At 43.4% G+C, this 22,211-nt stretch overlaps 1 protein-coding gene across 4 annotated transcripts in view; it reads left to right on the top strand.

The window, feature by feature from the left end:
* Nucleotides 1-21,671, top strand: part of PTCH1 (patched 1) — a 131,611-nt gene extending 109,940 nt beyond the window's left edge. For all 4 annotated transcript variants that reach the window (XM_068237362.1, XM_068237367.1, XM_068237376.1 and 1 more), the window contains 5 exons: nt 620-762; nt 9,148-9,247; nt 9,553-9,801; nt 10,015-10,543; nt 16,459-21,671. In XM_068237362.1, the coding sequence (XP_068093463.1) occupies nt 620-762; nt 9,148-9,247; nt 9,553-9,801; nt 10,015-10,542 (1,020 nt within the window). In that variant the 3' untranslated portion in view covers nt 10,543; nt 16,459-21,671. The remainder of the gene's footprint in view (nt 1-619; nt 763-9,147; nt 9,248-9,552; nt 9,802-10,014; nt 10,544-16,458) is intronic.
* The last annotated feature ends 540 nt before the right edge of the window (nt 21,672-22,211 follow it).

Below are 22,211 nucleotides of genomic sequence, written 5' to 3'. Positions count from 1 at the left end.
GCGTGTGGTGCGATGCTCCAGGAGTACCCTATCTAACGTGAGCGCATAGCTATGTTGCTGTGAGGCAGACCAGAAGTCGTGTAAGTCTATGGCAACACACACATTTTTAAACGACCCACCATGGTTTTACGTGCCGGGCATGCATGGAAGTCAATTTTAGCAATATGCTTGCGCTCATGTCATTGATTGGCCAACAAGAAATGAGCGTCACTTCCTGCTTGGCCGGCTGCAAGACGGGATTACTGCGTACTAATGCGGTAATCCTCGAATCCACATTCTGAAACCGTCCTAATGGAGTTGTGCTTTTGACAGGTTTTTGTGTGTGCTGTAATTGCAATCTGTTTTACATGTACTTTTTGAGGCATTGTATACGGTTTTGATATGATTTGCATCAAAATCAGTTACTGCAATATTCTCTCCTTGCATTGTAGGTGCAGTTTAGATTAGGGAGCATTACTATAAAGAGCATGTAAGTGTGAAAGGGACTGTTAATGAGAATAGATGTAGTATTATACCATGAGATCCCACACAGAGTAGCCAGTGTTCTGCATCTGGAAAAGAAAGATACTTACATGAGACTACAGCATTGAGGCTAATGTGGTTTTGTCTACATCAATAGGCATTTCTCACAGCTATTGGTGACAAGAACCGGAGGGCAGTCTTAGCGCTGGAACATATGTTTGCACCTGTGCTGGATGGAGCTGTCTCAACTCTCCTTGGAGTCCTTATGTTAGCAGGATCTGAGTTTGACTTCATCGTCAGGTAAGAAGGTCTTTCATAAACCATACTTTCACTGCACAAGCAAACAGAATGCATTGCATTCTCGCTCTCGCTCTCGCTCTCGCTCTCTCTCTCTCTCTCTCTCTCTCTCTCTCATAAAATCTTTGCAAGATGCTGCACACAAAGATGCCCGTACACACTCAAAAGATCATTATCTGCAAAAGATCTGTTCCTGCAAAATATCAATTCCTGCAAAATGCATTCATAATCTATGAGATCTGCAGATCATCATACACACTTGGTTTAACAGACTTCATCTGCATATCTGGCAATCATCTGCAGATCTGAAAATCCATCCTGGTGGATCTGATCTGCAGATGATTGTCTGTTAAACCAAGTGTGTATGATGATCTGCAGATCTCAGACTATGAATGCATTTTGCAGGAATGGATATTTTGCAGGAACAGATCTTTTGCAGATAATGATCTTTTGAGTGTGTACAGGCATCTGTGTGTGCAGCATCTTGCAAAGATTTTATCTGATGGGGAGTGCAGCTCCATAGAATAGACTGTGTAGAGCAGGGCTGCCCAATGCGTCGATCGCGATCTACCAGTAGATCGCGAAGGACTGCTGGGTAGATCGCGTCGGCATTTTAAAATAGTACGCCAGACGCTGACTATACAGCGCCGGCGTACCGTCTGATTGTGCTGCCCTATGCAGAGCAGCACAGAGCACACAGCCAATAGGGAGAGGCAAAGAGAGCGCCGCGTCATGCCCCCCTCCTTCCTCCCCAGCCCTCTCACTTCCTCTTTGTCCGCCGCTCTCCTCCTCATGTTGTCCGGAACCCCGTCGCTGACCCTGCATGCCTTGCAGCACTGACACCTGATTAGCGACAATCCGCAGTGGAGAGGAGAGCGGTGGGTAAGGAGGTGTATACAGGAAGTGCTTTGCCTGTATACACGCCGTTGCCCTCCGCTCTCCTCTCCACCGCTGGTCACCGCTATCAGATGTCTCAGTGCTGCATGCTCCTCCGGGCATGCAGGGTGAGTAATGGGGGGTGGAGGAGAGCGGCGGCTGGTGGAGGGAGGGGGCACCTATCTATAGGACTGGGGCACCTATACCTAGCTATCTATATATGGGGGGCACCTACACGTGGCTATCTATATGTGGGGGACACCTATGCCTAGCTATCTATGTGGGGGACCACCTATGCCTAGCTATCTATGTGGGGGACCACCTATGCCTAGCTATCTATGTGGGGGACACCTATGCCTAGCTATCTATGTGGGGGACACCTATGCCTAGCTATCTATGTGGGGGACCACCTATGCCTAGCTATCTATGTGGGGGACACCAATGCCTAGCTATGTGGGGGGCACCTATGCCTAGCTATCTATGTGGGGGACCACCTATGCCTAGCTATCTATATGGGGGATCACCTATGCCTAGCTATCTATGTGGGGGACACCTATGCCTAGCTATGTGTGGGGCACCTATGCCTAGCTATCTATGTGGGGGACACCAATGCCTAGCTATGTGGGGGACCACCTATGCCTAGCTATCTATATGGGGGACCACCTATGCCTAGCTATCTTTGTGGGGGACACCTATGCCTAGCTATCTATGTGGGGGACACCTATGCCTAGCTATCTATATGGGGGACCACCTATGCCTAGCTATCTTTGTGGGGGACACCTATGCCTAGCTATCTATATGGGGGACCACCTATGCCTAGCTATCTACCTATGCCTAGCAACCTATGTGGGGGACACCTATGCCTAGCAACCTATGTGGGGGACACCTATACCTAGCTATCTATATGTGGGGGGCACCTATGCCTAGCTATCTATATGTGGGGGAGCACCTATGCCTAGCTATCTATATGTGGGGGAGCACCTATGCCTAGCTATCCATATGTGGGGGGCACCTATGCCTAGCTATCTATATGTGGGGGAGCACCTATGCCTAGCTATCTATATGTGGGGGAGCACCTATGCCTAGCTATGTGGGGGACCACCTATGCCTAGCTATCTATGTGGGGGACACCTATGCCTAGCTATCTATGTGGGGGACACCTATGCCTAGCTATCTATGTGGGGTACACCTATGCCTAGCTATCTATGTGGGGGACCACCTATGCCTAGCTATCTATGTGGGGGACCACCTATGCCTAGCTATCTATGTGGGGGACACCTATGCCTAGCAACCTATGTGGGGGACACCTATACCTAGCTATCTATATGTGGGGGGCACCTATGCCTAGCTATCTATATGTGGGGGAGCACCTATGCCTAGCTATCTATATGTGGGGGAGCACCTATGCCTAGCTATCTATGTGGGGGACACCTATGCCTAGCTATCTATGTGGGGGAGCACCTATGCCTAGCTATCTATATGTGGGGGAGCACCTATGCCTAGCTATCTATGTGGGGGACCACCTATGCCTAGCTATCTATGTGGGGGACACCTATGCCTAGCTATCTATGTGGGGGACACCTATGCCTAGCTATCTATGTGGGGGACCACCTATGCCTAGCTATCTATATTTGGGGGGCACCTATGCCTAGCTATCTATGTGGGGAGCACCTATGCTTAGCTATATAGGGGGCACCTATGCCTAGCTATCTATATAGGGAGCACCTATGCTTAGCTATCTATATGGGGGCACTCATGCCTAGCTATCTATATGTGGGGCACCTATGCCTAGCTATATAAGGGGACCTATGCTTAGCTTTCTATACGTGGGCACCTATGCCTAGCTACTTATATTAGGGGCAGCTATACCTGGCTATTTCAAATGTTGGTAGATCTCTTGAGCTCTGGAATTTTAAAAGTAGCTCGCGTGTCAAAGTGTGGGCACCCCTGGTGTAGAGTATGGCTCTCATACTACATGAAGGGTGGTAAGATTGGTCTGTGATCTTGCCTTTTCCAAAGATCCAAAGACTTTTATCTCACGTGTGTATGAAGCATTAGAGCCTGCAAGAAATTAAGACAGGGTCTGTTTTCTTGTGAATTTAATTAAGAATGTAAATTTGTCAGTTCTGAGGAAGTTTTCTTTGAAGGGAATTTGATAAACGCAGTGAAATAGATCCCTCTCTATTCCTAACAACCCGTGGAGCTCTGTAAAATGACTAATCTTAGATGTAACACTGCTTCATTGTGATCAGCTGCCGTGGCAGAAAAAAAAGAGAGAAGCAGGCCTGAGAGCAAGAGTAAATCCGAGTGGAGGATGGGCATATGGAATTCTTCCTATCTATAGACATGTGACCAAACCGGCATGAACTATGGCAGCACCTAGGTTACCCTAATAATTCACAAGTCACATTTGACTGAAATATGGCATGGCTTTTGTATGGAGCGGTGTACTAGACATGTTATGTATTTTGTACCTGTATGCCCAAGCAGAATTTGTCATTAACTTTTAATAGACACAAATACTTAATGCATACTAAGTTCTTTTACAGATGTGTGTTTAAAGTGTAACTCCACTTTTTACTGTAGAAAATATGAATACGTGAGAGGAAGTGGTACATAGCAGCGCGTATGCTTGATCAGCCTAGTGAAATAAAGCTAAGTGAAAGAAGGCTAGCGAGATACAAATATGTCATCTACTGCATATTTCTACATGGGTACCTTCTATCACCACATACATTAGACTCCCTGCAGTGAGAATACGTGAAGTTTTACTACCTGCTTTGTAAAGCTATAGTTGCAGAGAAGTGACATTTAAATCTCCTTACCATTTTAGAAAGTAACTTGCTGCATGATTTAATGGAAAGGTAACATTTAATTACAGATAGTTTAAACATTGGCATTTGTGGCAGTGATAGGTCATTAATGTCCCTTCATCTGTTCCGTTAATAAGACTGTTAGAAGCTCAAGTGTGGGCCAAGTTTAAACCACAATTCCATGTTTTCCTCAAGCCTTATCACTGAGGCCTTTGCCTGCTACACCAAGCATCCTAAGGAAATTAAGGGGTTAAAATTTAAAACTCAATGACAACCTCTTTTGAGCAACTGGAACCTGTTGTGATATAACTGTCGCCAGGTTTTATTCAACCTGAACTGAAAGCCAAGTTTCTGCACTCTCTGGTATCTTAGCAGCCAGGGTCACACCTCCTTCTCATAAGACAGTGTTTCAGATTAAGGTGCCTCATGGACTGGACTTGTGTCCCTCTTACAATAATAGAGTTGTTGGCATGCTAGGGTGAGTGCTGTTAACAGCACAGGAGATTTGTACGCAGATGGCACCACCATAGGCCGAAATAGGAATTATGGCTATAGTGGCGCACAGTGAGTAACTTTGGCACTGTCAGAAGACGGAGCTTAAGTTACTTTTAAGACACTGTAATTCGGCCGCCAGCAATAGCTGGAAGCTGAATTACAGCATTCCCTACCATCCACGTCAACCTGGAGGGGGAATAGTAATTAACGCCGCTGGGACTTGTGCAGGAGCAAGGTAAGCTGTGTATCTGCTGTATCCTGCGCCCAAGTCTCCCGGCGGCTATTTCATGGGTACTCTGCTACGCTGTGGCCTGCCCTCCAGTACAAGTAAGCAGAACAAGGAAGAGCCCCATGTTATTGTGGGATAGCTGTCTCCAACATCTCAAAAAATAATTTAGCAAGGTTTATATTTAACCTTTACTATCTCTGGGGTATTTAGGGACGGCACTGTCATAGCATTGTAAAAAAAGGTATTGGGTGTTCAAAATGTTTAACCAATTAGTGATACGATACCACTCAAACCTCTACTGTGCCAGAATACACTTTTGTTGATAATAAATAATGTAGTTCCTTTCGGGTAGCCTCAGCTTTGTTCACTCACAGTAGAAATGAACAGTGTTTATTTCTGCAAAGTTCAACCAGGTGGTGAAGAGTCAGAATGCTACCTCCTCATCTCAGGATATCTTCCTTGTTTGAGCTCATGGGAAATCTGGTTCTTTTCTGGGACGGATGTGGATTGATCAGACATTATTCCAGGGGAATACCAGAGCTTTTGGAAAGGCTGAGAGAGAGAGAGAGATTACCTCAACAATGTTCTCCAGTAAGATGGAGAATGGAGTAAATTAACACACATTGTATATGCAGAGTAGACAGAAATATAATCACATTGTTTATGCTAGTGCTAGATGGATGACATGCAAATGTTCCTGGGGCCTATTGTTGATACAAATCCCAGTCTAAAGTTTTGCTTGGTCTTCATTTGAGGAGGACATTGGCTTGCTGATTGTGCTAATGGATTTAAGATTTCCCAAGATGTTTACAGAACCAGGTTATTTGTATGTTGTGATCTCATCCAGGGAAAGATGCTGGAAAAACAAGGACTACACATGTGCCCAGACATGTTTAACCCTCTTATGAAGCCTTAAAGGGACATTTGACCCGTAGAAAATAAGAAGGAATGCTATTGCAAGTCTCATAATTTGTTCTGTTCTCATGACTTAAACCTACTTTTCAGCAGTCTGTACACTCCCCATTTTATTGTACCAGAGAGCAGATACATGTGCAGCTAGTATATGGGAACTGCTTGCAGAACATTTTCTCTTTTTAGAAAGTGTTTCTTACCTTTTTGGTTTGAATAATCCCTCACCATAAGCCTCGGTGGTGGGAAACAACATGCACTTGTGCACTTCCCTCCTCTTCCCCATTACTTTGGTCTTTATGTTTGAATTGGCTGACTCAAAACAAGAGTATTCAGAGATGCTAAATTGATCAACAAAAGATTAGCCTGCAGTGCAGCTCTGCCATTGTGGAGCCTTTTACTACATACAATGCTGAGGCATACCATAGAATGGAAGCATTTTCTTGGAACAGAAGCTGGTTCCCTGCTCAAAACAGCTTGCAATTTAAGCTATGTGGTAAAACTGAAACTCTCCAAATTCCTAGAAGAGTTTAGTCATTAAAGAACAAGGAAAAAAAATCTTTTACCTGGTGAACTGAAGGTTTAATTGGAGACTGCTATTGTAAGTTTCTCATACAGATGGATTAGCGGTGCTAGAAGTGTCTCTCTCTTCCAGTATAGGCTATTTGTGAGGAAATTATCTTTCTTTTCCCTCGTTTCTGATCGTTTCTGGGTTCTGGCTAATGGGAAGAATGTGTGTGTGTGTATGTACAGGTCCTTCTAAAAAAATTAGCATATTGTGATAAAGTTCATTATTTTCTATAATGTACTGATAAACCTTAGATGTTCATATATTTTAGATTCATTACACACAACTGAAGTAGTTCAAGCCTTTTATTGTTTTAATATTGATGATTTTGGCATACAGCCAAAAATGAAAACATGAAAACCCAAAATTTCTATCTAAAAAAATTAGCATATCATGAAAAGGTTCTGTAAACGAGTTATTAACCTAATCATCTGAATCAACTAATTAACTCAAAACACCTGCAAAAGATTCCTGAGGCTTTTAAAAACTCCTAGCCTGGTTCATTACTCAAAACCGCAATCATGGGTAAGGCCCGGTGCACACCAAAAACCGCTAGCAGATCCGCAAAATGCTAGCAGATTTTGAAACGCTTTCTTTCATTTTTCTATGGCGTTTTGCGGATTGCTGCTGCGGTTTTCAGTATAGTAGATTTCATATATTGTTACAGTAAAGCTGTTACTGAACAGCTTCTGTAACAAAAACGCCGGCAAAACCGCTCTGAACAAGAGTTTTTCAGAGCGGTTTGCGTTTTTCCTATACTTAACATTGAGGCAGAAACGCATCCGAAATCCAAAAAATGCCTCACCCAGGCATTTTTCGCTTCTGCAAAATGCCTCCCGCTCTGGTGTGCACCACCCCATTGAGATACATTGACCAAGCGGATCCGCAGCCGCAAGCGGCTGCAGAAACGCTGAAAAAGCCGCTCGGTGTGCACCAGCCCTCAGACTGCCGACCTGACTGCTGTCCAGAAGGCCATCATTGACACCCTCAAGCAAGAGGGTAAGGCAGAGAAAGAAATTTCTGAACGAATAGGCTGTTCCCAGAGTGCTGTATCAAGGCACCTTAATGGGAAGTCTGTGGGAAGGAAAAAGTGTGGCAGAAAACGCTGCACAACTAGAAGAGGTGACCATACCCTGAGGAAGATTGTGGAGAAGGACCGATTCCAGACCTTGGGGGACCTGCGAAAGCAATGGACTGAGTCTGGAGTAGAAACATTCACAGCCACCATGTACAGGCGTGTGCAGGAAATGGGCTACAGGTGCCACATTCCCCAGGTCAAGCCACTTTTTAACCAGAAACCGCAGCAGAAGCGCCTGACCTGGGCTACAGAGAAGCAGCACTGGACTGTTGCTCAGTGGTTCAAAGTACTTTTTTCGGATGAAAGCAACTTTTGCATGTCATTCGGAAATCAAGGTGCCAGAGTCTGGAGGAAGACTGGAGAGAGGGAAATGCTAAAATTCCTGAAGTCCAGTGTCAAGTACCCACAGTCAGTGGTGGTCTGGGGTGCCATGTCAGCTGCTGGTGTTGGTTTACTGTGTTTTATCAAGGGCAGGGTCAATGCAGCTAGCTATGAGGAGATTTTGGAGCACTTCAGCACTTCATGCTTCCATCTGCTGAAAAGCTTTATGGAGATGAAGATTTCAATTTTCAGCACGACCTGGCACCTGCTCACTGACCATGGTATTACTGTGCTCAATTGGCCTGCCAACTCTCCTGACCTGAACCCCATAGAGAATCTGTGGGATATTGTGAAGAGAGATGCAAGACACTCTGGATGAGCTTAAGGCCGCTATCGAAGCATCCTGGGCCTCCATAACACCTGAGCAGTGCCACGGGATGATTGCCTCCATGCCACGCCGCATTGAAGCAGTCATTTCTGCAAAAGGATTCCCGACCAAGTATTGAGTGCATAACTGTTTTTAAAACAAAAAGTCAACCTTCAAATAATTATGTTCACTTTTCTTTTATTGGTCGGAGGAAATATGCTAATTTTTGGAGATAGGAATTTGGGGTTTTCATGAGCTGTATGCCAAAATCATCAATATTAAAACAATAAAAGGCTTGAACTACGTCAGTTGTGTGTAATGAATCTAAAATATATGAAAGTCTGTTTATCAGTACATTACAGAAAATAATGAACTTTATCACAATATGCTAATTTTTTTAGAAGGACCTGTATGTGTGGTTGTGTGCGATCTTGTTCTTTTCACCACCTTCCGTATTTCTCTTTTGCTGTCTTATCATTAATTCTCACAATCTTTCAAGTCTAACAATATAACCCTTCTCTTTCCTCCTGACTAACACTGAATTGTGGAGTGCAGCATTTAAGGTAAATTAAATGTGTTCATAAAGCACATTTTTATTTTCATGTGTGGTGTTTTCTTTTCCTTATTTTGGAGATCTATAACTTAATGTCTCTGCAGTTGTGGCAGATAATTGATATTGGAATAATTGGCATGCCACTTACCGTAGCTTGCTTTTTTCCCTCCCTTATACAGGTACTTCTTTGCAGTTTTGGCAATTTTAACCATCCTAGGAGTTCTGAATGGCCTGGTGCTGCTTCCAGTTCTACTTTCATTCTTTGGACCTTACCCTGAGGTAAGAATAAAAGCTGAATACAAAGAAAATGTTTATTCTACACAAATGTTCTAGTGTTGTGCACACAGATGTGGCATGGGTGTTTGGCTCCCCTAATATATAAACATTTTATGGATTCTGCTACTTGCAATGTCCATGTACAGAGCTGTGTAATACATTCATTATGCTGAAGGTTAAAGAAGCTGTGAATGACAGCTGTACCATTTTCACCTTATTTCAGTAGCATTGTAACCAGTGATGAATAATATGACACAAAGTCATAGAGAGATTAATTTATTTAAAATATCTGTTTCAAAAAACATTAGGTATCTCCAACAGATGGAAGAGACCGGCTGCCTACACCGATTCCGCCACCAAATATTCTGCGGTTCCCAGTGTTTACACAGCAAGCGCACACCGGATCAGATTCTTCAGATTCTGAATCGAGTTCTCAAACAACAGTATCTGGCCTTACTGAGGAGCTCCACCAATATGAGGCTCAGCAGTCTGCAGGAACGTCACCTCATCAAGTCATTGTTGAGGCCACAAAAAACCCAATGTTTCCGAGGTCCTCAGTAAGTATTTGAGATGAAATTTGTTTTGCTACTTCTATAGCATTGCCATGCTTTGTCTGTGCGGTTTTAGAGATTGATTCTATTCTTATGAGCTGGAGATTACCAATATTATGTTTTGGGTAAATGGACTTCTGCAAGGTCAAAGATGAAAATATGTTTAGAAAGGGCATACGCTTATTTTTTTGGTAACTTATGTGTTTTGTTTACCTGCAGGTTTTCATGCCAGATACCAGGCAAAGTCTGTCAAGTCATAGGATACAAACAAACGAAGAGAACAGACCTCAGCAACAATGGCGACCAAGTAGGAATCAGAGGTGGGAATCACAAGATGGTTCTCGTCCACCTCCATATCGACCTCGCAAAGACGCTTTTGAATCTTCTGCTGAGAAACAGTTTGGTCCTACTAATAGAGACCGCTCAGGGCACAGACCCAACTTACAGAACTATAGGAAACCTGGCTTTGCTCCTGTGGGGGCTTCAGGGCCTACATACTGCCAGCCTATTACTACTGTGACTGCTTCTGCTTCAGTTACTGTAGCAGTACATCCTTCTGTGTGTAGCCACAATACTCGTGGTAACTACCCATTCTACAGTGGGTATCACGAAGATGAACATGGACATTTTGAGGACCCTCATGTGCCTTCCAATATGCGGTTTGAAAGAAGGGACTCAAAAGTAGAAGTAATAGAACTGCAAGATTTTGAATGTGAAGAAAGGTCTCGAGGAAAAGTGTCAAAATAAGGTGAATTTCAATTTTTATTGCTTGCCTAATAGAACTAGTAAACGCACTTGTATTTTTATATGTGTCATCAAAGTAGTATTTGTATAAAACCCCTGACATGTTTTCTTCATACATATCTGAATTTTTAGACCCAATTTCTATCAAAGGAACTATATAAATTCAAGGATTTTTACTAAATTTTATCATGGCCCCTTAAAGGGACTCCGAGCTCATCTAAAAAATAAAAGTTGTACTCACCCGGGGCTTTTTCCAGCCCAGTGCTGGTCGGGAGGTTCCACAACGGCGTCCTGGCTCCTCTCCTACTCCCCGCTCTGGAATGGCTGACCGGCCGCAGCCCGGGCGACACTCGCCCGAGTGTCGGGCTGCTCCTTCCGCGTATGACGCGGCTGACGTCACACGCCGGCCGCCTCGCGTCATCACGGCGGCTGGTGTGGCAGTACCGCGCATGCGCGCTTTAATCGCGCATGCGCAGTACTTTCACGCCGGCCGCCGTGATGACGCGAGGCGGCCGGCGTGTGACGTCAACCGCGTCATACGTGGAAGGAGCAGCCCGACACTCGGGCGAGTGTCGCCCGGGCTGCGGCCGGTCAGCCATTCCGGAGCGGGGAGTAGGAGAGGAGCCAGGACGCCGTCGTGGGACCTCCCGACCAGCACTGGGCTGGAAAAAGCCCCAGGTGAGTACAACTTTTATTTTTTAGATGAGCTCGGAGTCCCTTTAACTTAGAAGTGATAACTAGGAGTATCTCTACCTGGTCAGCCCAGGTTCATGAAACAAAATCACTATAGGTGTGCTTCATCTCTCCCCATTCCCATACAACAAAGGTATGATATGAATCGTACCTCTCCATAAAGATTAAACATACAGTGCTTGCAGTTTAGGTAGGGGTGGCAGACTTTTACTTCCTGCTCCATGAACACGTCAAATAAAAGGAGAAATTATAATTTAAAGGCTCTATAAATGTTGCAAGGATGCTCAACAGGGTTGCAAAGAAGCATAGTTTGAATCATTGGTTTGGTATAGAAAATCACATAGTAAAATCACATACCGTATTTTGTGCCATATAAGACACCGCTTTTTCTCCCCAAAAGATGGAGAGAAAAAGTCCCTGCGTCTTATACAGCAATGTCGGGTATACCTTCGACATATGAACACCCACCGATACAAATCAAACTTGCCGCCACATCAGGGGATTTCCTGCCTGCTCCCCGCGTGTCTCTGCTCACCCCGTGTCTCCTGGGCCCCTCCGGATGTTGCAGTGTATAGCGGGAGCTTACCTTTGCCTTGCGCCCGCAATTAATGCAGACCTCCATCTCCCCTGCACTTCTCGCTCTAGAGATCGGCTTGAACTAATGACGCGTTAGTTCAAAGTGCATCTTCTATTCCTGGGTGCGTCTTATATTCCGGAGCGTCTTATACGGCGGAAAATACGGTAATAATCACTGGCTTCAGACTAAAATGAAATTTTGAATTTAAAGTAAAAAATATGTATAAATGAAATATTGACTAAAACCAGTGGCTGTTTGCTCCTGCTGCATAAACATGTTTGTGTGTGTGTGTGTGTGGGTGGGGGGGGGGGGGGGGCAGCACTTTTTTGTTTTGCACATTACATCTGGATTGGAGACTAGGCACATTTTTGTTCAGGTTCATTGCAGTTGTGATATCTACAGATATACATGTTGTTTTGATTCTCAGGGGTTTTCCATCTATCTTGCTCCTTTTTAAAGCAGAACTCCAGATAAAGGTTTACTTTGACCATATGAAATCATTTCTCCCCTTATCTATCTGGTTAGTGACACTGGGGTGTAATCACTGAACTGTGTGAAGCAGAATAACATGCGTAACGTCTTACCACGATAAGGTCAGCAGAATGCAATGCACTACATGCTTTACTCCTCGTGCGTAAGAATTTATGCACTTAATTCTGCTACATGACTTACATTACCCACTCAGTGAAACCTCACAGGAGCCTGCCCTGTTGCCCAACATGCTGTCCATCAGTGCTTACTGTATGCTCTGCACCAGTACATACACTGTAGGTCAAGTGTTTAACCACTTCAGGACTCAGCCTTTACCCCCCCTTAAGGACCAGCACCGATTTCTAAGATCTGTGCTGGGTGGGCTCTACAGCCCCCAGCACAGATCAAATATCAGGCAGAGCGACCAGATCGCCCCCCTTTTTTCCCCACTAGGGGGATGGTATGCTGGGGGGGTCTGATCGCTCCTGCCTACGTGTGGCTGGCGGGGGGCACCTCAAAGCCCCCTCCACAGCAGGATTCCCCCTCTTCCTCTCCTCCCTCCCTGCCCCGGAGATCGGAGGCTGCACAGGAACGGATCTGTCCTGTGCAGCCTCTAACAGGCTCCTGCCTGTCATGTGACAGCGATACCCGGCCGCTGATTGGCCGGGGATCGCTGATCCAGTACAACGCTGCTACTGTTAGCAACGTTGTAAAAATGTAAACAAAGAGGATTATTTCCACTTGTGTTTACATTTACCCTGCGAGTTGTGATCGGCAGCCCGCAGGCTATTCACGGTGCCCCCCCCCCCCCCCCGCCGTGAATTGACAGGTAGCAGCCGCTCGCGCGAGCGGCTGTTTCCTGATTAATTAGCCTGCAGCCGGAGACGCAGATGTGCGTCGCTGGTCCGGCAGCTACCACTTTGCCGACGCGCGTTATGAGTGCGCGGTTGGCAAGTGGTTAAAGAGCGTCTGAAGCCTCCAAAAATACCTGATTTTACTTCACAGTCCTCTTTAGCATTAATGCCATTGATAAAACGCCGCATCCCCTCTGCTGAAAGCTCAAATTTCGGGGCTCCTTCCGTGTAGAGTCAGAGGTTTGAGCAGTAGCTCTGCCTCTACTTTCGTCAATCTGTGCGGATCTCTGCCTCTTCCCGCCCCTCTGTCTTCTTTCACTGAGAGGGGCGGGAAGAGGTGGCGATCACAGCAGATTGATCGCCACCTCTTCATCTTTGATTGACTTGGCCACTGCATAACATTCCACTTCTTTCCCTTCAAAAACTCTTTGGTTGCTTTTGCAGTATGCTTTGGGTCATTGTACATCTGCACTGTGAAGCGCCGTGCAATGAGTTCTGAAGCATTTGGCTGAATATGAGCAGATAATATTGCCCGAAAAACTTCTGAATCCATCCTGCTGGTTTTGTCAGTTAACATTCAAGAGGAGACTTCACCAGAGTGAATACAGAGGGTTCACCGCAATGTGTAAACTATTGGTGAACATCAAAAACAGGAAAGCCAGATTAGAGTTTTGCCAAATGACATCTAAAAAGGCTTCATAGTTCTGGAACAACATCCTATGAACAGATGAGACCAAGAGCAACTTGTACCTGAGTGATGAGTAGAGTATGGAGTAGGAAAGGAACTGCTCATGATCCTAAGCATACTACCTCATCAGTAAAGCTTGGTGGTGGTAGTCTCATGGTGTGAACATGTATGGCTGCCATTTGAACTAGTTCTCTTGTATTTATTGATGATGTGACTGCTGACAAAAGCAGCAGGATTAGGCTGCTTTCACAGTTAGACGTTACAGGCGCACGTTAGTGCAGCCTGTAACGCAGCCCACCGCACAGCAATGAAAAATGAATGGGCTCTTTACAGGGCCCACGTTGCGTTACATTGTAACGCAGCAGGTAAAAAGAAAGTGCTGCATGCTGTACGTTATACTGGGCTGAGCCACGTTAGACTGTTTGCACATGCTCAGTAATGTTGGAGGAAGAGGTCTCCCCTCCTCCTCCTCGGCCAGCCACATGGCTAATGAATATTCACTGCACGATATGATGTGCAGTGTTTACTTCCTGGAGCGCCGCTCTGTGCATCGATTAGCTGGCGGGACCACGTGATTCCGCATGCGTCCAAAAGTACGCCTCACGGCATCACAGGACGCATGAAGAGCCGCATAACACGGCATGTTATGCAAAAAAAGTGCATTTTTTTTAACCTCTGGCACACCACTTGCTTTTGTACCATTTCAAGCTACTCGTTAAATTTTAACTGCTTGAATTTCAGTAAGATACTAGAAAAATTGGTGTGTTCTAAAACTTTTGACCAGTAATGTGCCTGATGTGATGGCTTACATCCCTGTGCCACTCCACTGACTTCTGTCTCTGTAGTTAGTGAAGAGATAACTAAGTGGCTTCACTCACTTCATAAGTGGCCAAACATTTCCTTCTATGAGTGCTGTTAGGAACTTTTCCTAAGGAAGTTTCAGAAGTTCAGATAATCCTTATGCCATTACAAGCTATAGAGAAGATGTGGAGTGCAGCAATATGCTAAATGTTGTGCCAGGTATGGCAGTTATTTGCAGCAAGGCAGGGATGGGTACAAACTTTTGTGTCACTGAAACCATTCACCTATAGCTGCATTCTGCAACTTTATGTGGCAGTTATTACAGATGGCTACCATAACATAAACAGATTAACATGTTTTCTGCTACAGATATAGCAGTGTCAGGATACATTTAAGATTTTAGTGACCATGTTCCTGTAAGGGCCACAGTGTGGTGAGCAGGTACCGTACCTCTGGGACACTCGGGATGATTATATGAAAGTATGAGGGTTACAGTGGTAACTTACTGCTGTAGATCTTTGTGTTATCAGTGAAATTCTCATTGTAATTATTGTGGTGTTATGCGGGAGCTGCAGTGATAAACGTAATTCAATTGCATTGTTGAATAGATCTCTGCAGTATTACTTTTGCAATCATTCAAAGATGGCATGATAACGAGTGCTATCCATAACTGTGCTGCCCATATATATTTCTGTATATTGGTATGTAGCACTTCCCTCACAGTGATGTCACAGCTTAGGCTATTTAGATATGCAGGTCTCCTCCCAGAGCATACTGGGAGACCAGGTATTATTTTCACTGGCTTTGAAACAAGGAGAAAATAAACATTCCACAGGGATGCACCGCCCAGCAGTAAAGATGTTTCCACCTGTGATAAATTTTAAAATGTAAATCGGGGCGAGGAAAGATTTTACAATTGGCAAACGCTGAGTAAAAAAAGTATAAATATTGTAAGAAAAAGTTTAAAAAAGCCGTTTTATTCATTCTGTTTTGCTGCAGTTCTATTTCAGCTAGTGATAACTTTCTTTGCTGCTTTATAAGCATAGAATCTCTTTCCATAAGTAAAAAGAACAGTAAAGCAGCAGGAGGAGGGCTGCTTTGGTAAAGTTTTATTGCAGCTGTGTTTCCACTAGTTTATAAGTGCTGGTAACAAGAAATAAGTAATAAGCGCAATAATCATCCTATACAATAAAATCCCTGTGTCGCTGCTTCCAGCTGTCCCTGTTTTTTTGCTACTGCGCATGTGCGCAGTAACGAACAGCTGGACGGGACCTGGGAGCGAGGTGGGCGGGTGCGGCAGACTCGCGCACTGGCGGTGGCAGGAAAAAGACCTAGAGCCCGTTTTAAACAGGCTTGGGTCTACTAGTTTTCTCATAAAACTTTTATGAATTTGCCCATCTTTGCTAGTTTTATAATGACGGGAGCACACTGGTGCTTTTCTCATTTGTATATAGTAAGGTAAAAGAAGTTTGGAATCCGCATGATACCATTTATTAGCTAACTTAGAAGAAAAAGAGAAAACTTTCAGCTATGGAGCCTTCCTCAGACATGATTCATGTATCATACAGGAATCAAGTCTGAGGAAGGATTTATAGCTGAAAGCTTCCTCCTTTTCTTTGTTAGCTAATAAATGGTATCATCCTGATTATAAACTTCTCCATAGCTACTAATGTATAGTAGGGTAGGGAGCTACCCTTTATTTTCCACATCCACCAAACCTATTCTCTGTGTGACATGGATCTATTTGATTGCTTTGGTACAACACAAGCATTTCCTGTTTATTGCAAACCTTGTGAGATAATTAAAATGGTGGTTTCTGTTTTTCTCTCCCTCAGACTTAACACATTCTGAATCATTGATGGCCAAAGACAGGAGAACATTTCCAGACTGGTTGATGAAAGCTGCTGGAGGTTTTATATAATGGACATGCTGCATCAGGGCAACAGTTCACTGTTACTGTAATCTATTGTACAATTGTGTTAAATATGGTTTTACAAATATTTAAAAGGTGTATACATATGTAATATACAGAAAAATTGTGTAAAGTTAGTAAAATGGTGGAGTTCCTCTGACTCCTTTTTAACGGATGGGGCAAAGCTGATTTGCCCTGTCTACTTAATGTACAGGACCTGTGTCACATTTAATTAATCTAGATGTAAGATTCAGCATTATTTTTTTTCTGCTGCTTAAATATTGTATAATGGACTTGTATAATTTCTATGCAAATATTGCTTATGTGATAGGTGTTGTACGTGTTATAAGTTGTGCATTGTGATGTTTAACGTTCATATCACAACCCTGTGGTAGTATGTTACTGATCATTTTCAAACACGCTATGCGTGAGTATTTCTTCCCTTTCAGACAGACAGATATGAAGAATTTGTCTTAGCTGACGTCCCTTGCCTGTCCTTGTGTGCACCTGTCTCATGTGATACTTATTGTACAGTCTGTTCCACTGTGCATAGTCTTGATGTGCTTATGTACAACCCGCACTGTCTCCTTTCTCCATCACAAGCACTTACTAGGAGACTTGCATCCTCTTTAGCAAGCGACGTTCATTCTTAAAACCTCTTTTCTTCCTTAGTGTCCCCATATGTGTGGTTCAGCAATCTTTATCAGTCTCGCTATTGTTGAATTGCAAGCTTCTGTGGTGCTGGTCCAGTAAGGCTTTGTTCACATCTAAAATCGCAATCACTGAGGCCAGCGTTTTGCCATTTTGTGAGTGATTTTTATTTCTTCCCCTCCCCGCGCTTACCTGCGTGCTATGATTTTTTTTTTTGTCAATCGCTTTTCTAAGCGCTTTTGCAGAGCGAATTGTTTTTCACTTCCTGATGCAACTCAGGAAGTGAACTTTGACCTGGAAAATAATAAATACAATGTATTTATTCTTAAAAGCATTAACACAATAGCCGCACAAATCAATTTTGTGAGCGTTTTGCATTTTTCCTATATCTTCCATTGTAGCAAAATTTCCCTAAAAATGGTACAGGCAGCGCTTTGCTGAGCGGATCAGAAACAAACCTCTCAGATGTGAACACTCTCATAGAGAATCATTGCACAAGCGCTTTAGGGTGTTTTTTTAAATCGCTGGCGCTTAAAAAACGCAAAACGCCCTAGGTGTGAACAAGCCCCCACTGATTGACCAACTATCATAGACTTTCTATTCATCAGGGGCTGATTTACCCAACCTTGCCTCTCCCTGTCTGCTAGTGTAAGCACTCCAAACAGTGAATGGTGCAGGAGAATGTTGTGTTACTCCTTTATATGGCTTATGTTACCCTCTCCTCATGTTGGTGCTAATATTGTTGTTTTTTATTTTGTTTTTTGTGGTTACTTGTCTCTAAACAAAATGTAAATGGTTTCCCTATCTACCTCCCTTCCTCTTTTACATACATAGATATGTTTGCTCAGAGTTTACCTTTATGCTATTAATTTAATTCAAATGTTAAGATTTATTTTCTTTTTTTTTATACTTAGATATACTGTATTATTTCTTCCTGTGCCATTGTGGGATTGCATTGCATCACATTGCATGCTGCTTTGTCATAGAAGAAGTTTTATTTGAGATACTTTAAAACATTAAGGCACTTCTTAAACAAAACGTAAATAACCTAACAAGGAGTACATAGCTGCCTTTCCTTATTATTATTACTATTATTATTATTATAAGCTATTGTTACATAAGCATACTGAGCCCTTTACAAAGGTCTCTGTCTGTATCACTGCCATCAATGTATAGAGTACATTGCTATTGATAATAGGAACATATTCATGCAGTGCAGTAACCCCATACTAATACTGTACATGTTTCAAGCTAAAGCCGTGTGACACAACCTGAAAAACTACCTTCACCCCACTAATGGGCATGCATAGCACAGTGATGCTCACACTTCCTACAGCTTCTTGTGGCACTCCACAAATACAAGTGGTAGAGTAAAAAGGACAATTCATTGTACTAGTGGTCAACCACTCCACCCTCTATTTGCATTTAAAGCAATAGCGAGATCTTTGGAGAAAAAAAAGTTAGAGGCTTCCCATCTTCTCTATAATCCCACCATTGCCATGCACAGACCCTCTGAACATATCCGACCAGAGGTTCTCGGATGTGTTCTCGTGACCGCGCTTTGCTTTGTGTAAGAGCCTGGCTATATCGCACATGCATGACGAAGGCCATGCCTGCACAGTGAGCAAAAGCCACTTGTTCTCGAGCAGCTTTGTGATGCTGGACAGACGCGGCCGCGCTGGCTCGTGTGCAGTATGGCGGCACTCGTGCACGAAAGGAAGCGCAATCATGAACAAAAGAGGGTCCCAGCCAATGGTGGTAGGGTTGTGGTGATTACTCGGCTTTGCAAGAGAAGGCTGGAACATAAACATGATGATTCTAAAGTGCCAACATAGGACAATGCTGTAATGTTTGTAAAGGGAATGTATACAGTACGGTTTTGGCTTAAATTTAGTAACTTAAAAATAAATACTATTGTTAAATTAATTTCATAGACAGATTAATATTGCACGTTTATGTAAAGCACCACCTACTACTGTAGCTGGCGATTGTTGCAACTATAACGGCTTCTTGCTTAAGTGCTGTGGTAAAGAATATCTTGATTGGTTATAAAAAGGAAAGATTAAGGCTGACCATAGATGTGGTAAGGCAGAAAAAACATTGCTTGGTAATACTGTATGGCAGGTAATCCGCCTTACAGGAAAACATCAGGGAAAATGAAAAAATCAGACCTACTTACCTGGTGCTTCCTTCAGCTCCTGGAAGCCTATGCGTTCCTCGCCACAGCCCTGCTCTAAGCTATTCTCCCAGGGTCCCCTCCATAGCAGCCACCAACCCAGTCAGGTCAGCGGCCACTGCGCGCTGCCACAACGCTCTCAGTCACGTTCCAGACTACTGCGCCTGCGCAGAATGCTGCCAGCTCTGGGAGTGAGACTGCAAGCAAGCGCTCTTGCACATGTGCAGCGGCTATTGACTTGGCTGGGTTGGCAGCTGCTACAAAGGAGACCCTGGGATTCCATAGAGTGGAGCTGCGGCGAGGGACGCATGGGTTTCCAGGGGCTGGAGGAAGCTGCAAGTAAGTAGATTAGATTTTTTTTTTCCTCCTGATGTTTCCTTTAAGTTGTGTAGTCATCCTTACAGCATGGCAATAAAGCAAGAGCCTTCTTAAATGACAAAGCTCCCTCCAGCAAGGGAAGAAACTAAACCAAGAACCACCGAGTCACAACACTATGGCCTCGATTCATAAAAGTGCCTGCGAGCGGGGAAAGTCGAGCGGGGAAACACCGCTGTCGGTATTTCCGCCTTCAGGGTGGTAATTCATAAAAATGTTGCCTGTTGTGACAGGCGTGCGGAGATACTCCGCTGTAGGCAGGCGTTAGGCTGTCGGGAGACATGCGGAAGCCGGAGAAGCAGGCGGAATCCCTCCATGCGGTGTTCTCTCTGCAGCTGCTTGGGAGGTCTGTCCCATTCACTGCAACGGATTCCGCACGCTTCTCGCCACATCAGAGGTAGCGGTAATACCCGTCCGCATACCGCTACCTCTAATTTTTATGAATTGACCACTTGTTACTTTTGCTGTGATAATCACCGCGCAAGGCGGTGATTTATCACTTTGCTCGCGAATGTCGGCTTTTCATGCGGAAAAGCCTTTATGAATACAGATCTTGCTGTGTGGTCGGTAAAGTGTGCCGTTTTCTGCATTCCCGCATGCGGGAATGCTTTATGAATCGAGGCCTATATTGTTTGAAAGCTGATTTTGGCTCTAGTATGGAAAAGAGAAGCCTTTACATTGGTCCATTTATTTAGTTAGTAAAATAATCAATATTTATGAAAGCAGGACAAAATCCATTCTTATCGTACAGTTTAGAAAACAAACAGCATTGGGCTGCTTGCTGTGGACAGCACAGGACCTCTTTCAGACACAAGCAGAAATGAGTGTCAGACCAGACAAATGGCAAATCAATGTCTAGAATTCCTGACCAGGCCGAATTTGATGAAATATAAAGTGAATTAGTATTGATAAACTAAAATACCATTTAAGGAGCAGTTGTGAGCAACACTGTGCTAGCATGTCTTACCTGCAATGGTACTATATTAGAGTCTCTAATCCCTCATCCCTCCAGTACCACGTATCCTTACACTGCCAAATATCTTCCCTCTCCCTTGTTAGTGTGTCTGCTGCCTTCTGCACAGTATAGACTTTATATATCTCCTATAGTCACATTGGCAAAGGGAGATCCGTAGCTGGCAAAAATTTTTTATTTTTTTTTTAATATTTATATTTTTGTATATAAAGAATGTTTTCTTACAGTATTTGTCATGCCAGTTTATAACAAAACAATGCAGGGATTTTATTTTTTTAATTTCTATTGGAAACACTATTACAGCTATGGGCTACTTTTAATGGAATTTTTTATTTGTATAGAGTGCTTACTAATGTTAAATAGGAGAGAGTATATAACATTTTACATTAAAGACTCATAGCTTTCTAGATTAAGGAGTTAAAAAGGAAAATTATTCAAACTGGGTCTCATTTCCTGCCTTTTTTTCCGGCAGGGGTGAGTTTTGTGTCATTTCATTTACAAAGATAAACATATGCCATATAATTTATTTATATGAAAATTTATTTTTGTAGTGTACATAGTAGTCATCAAGTCTTTTTTGACAGAAGTATATTTTTAAAGAGTTTATATGTATTGATTACCATTTGTGAGACGTGAAACTTGGGTACAGTGCACACTTAACTTTTAAACTATACCAGACAAAACACTGCTTAGCCCCTTCCTAATTATGGGTTTGGTTAGCAAGAGGCCTACACGGTTTCATTGTTGCAAAACCATTCCAGCAAAGAATGGGTTAACCACATGGAGAGGCCATTATGATCCTTGCCATACAGAATGTTTGTTTCGTTGTTGCTGATCTAGTGTGGTTTACATTTCAAACGTTGGAAATTTAAGAAGAGCAATTGTACAAACTCTAAATATTAATGTTCGAACACTGATAGAATTTCTAACATGAATAAAAATTATTATAACTTATTTGGTACGTAGTTGGTTCTTGTCTTCATTTTTTTCACTGACACTGATTGTTGGGATAACTAAAAAAAATAAATTATAAAACACCTGGCTGAATGAGTTTACTGGAAATTGTCAATGAGATGCAAAGAATTCCAGATTGAATACCAATTGTACAAATTATTTGCATTTCCATAACCATATGAGACACCAGGAGAAGCAGATTATTTGCATTACGTTGCCAATGACGAAGGGACTACCATATATGCTCGCATATAAGCCGAGGTACCAACTTTTCCTTTTAAAAACTGGAAAAAGTGATTGACTTGCATATAGCCCCCTCCACGGTATAAATAGAAAGTTCTGAGTTCAGTACCATTTCAACCCTTCAAATGATTAACATGAGGGTATGGCTAGCAGGATAGGGATAAGGACAACACATCTGGGCTGGCATGACAGGGACATGGACAAAAAGTCAGACTGGAATGGCAGGCTAGAAGGTTAGGGAGGACAACACGTGGACTGTTATGGCTGGACTGGTAGGGTGGTATGGCAGGGACAACAATAACAA

Source organism: Hyperolius riggenbachi, chromosome 1, assembly GCF_040937935.1.
Source record: "Hyperolius riggenbachi isolate aHypRig1 chromosome 1, aHypRig1.pri, whole genome shotgun sequence".
NCBI classification, from domain to species: domain Eukaryota; kingdom Metazoa; phylum Chordata; class Amphibia; order Anura; family Hyperoliidae; genus Hyperolius; species Hyperolius riggenbachi.
Note: the sequence above shows the minus strand (reverse complement) of the source record. Positions and strands in the feature narration are given on the sequence as shown.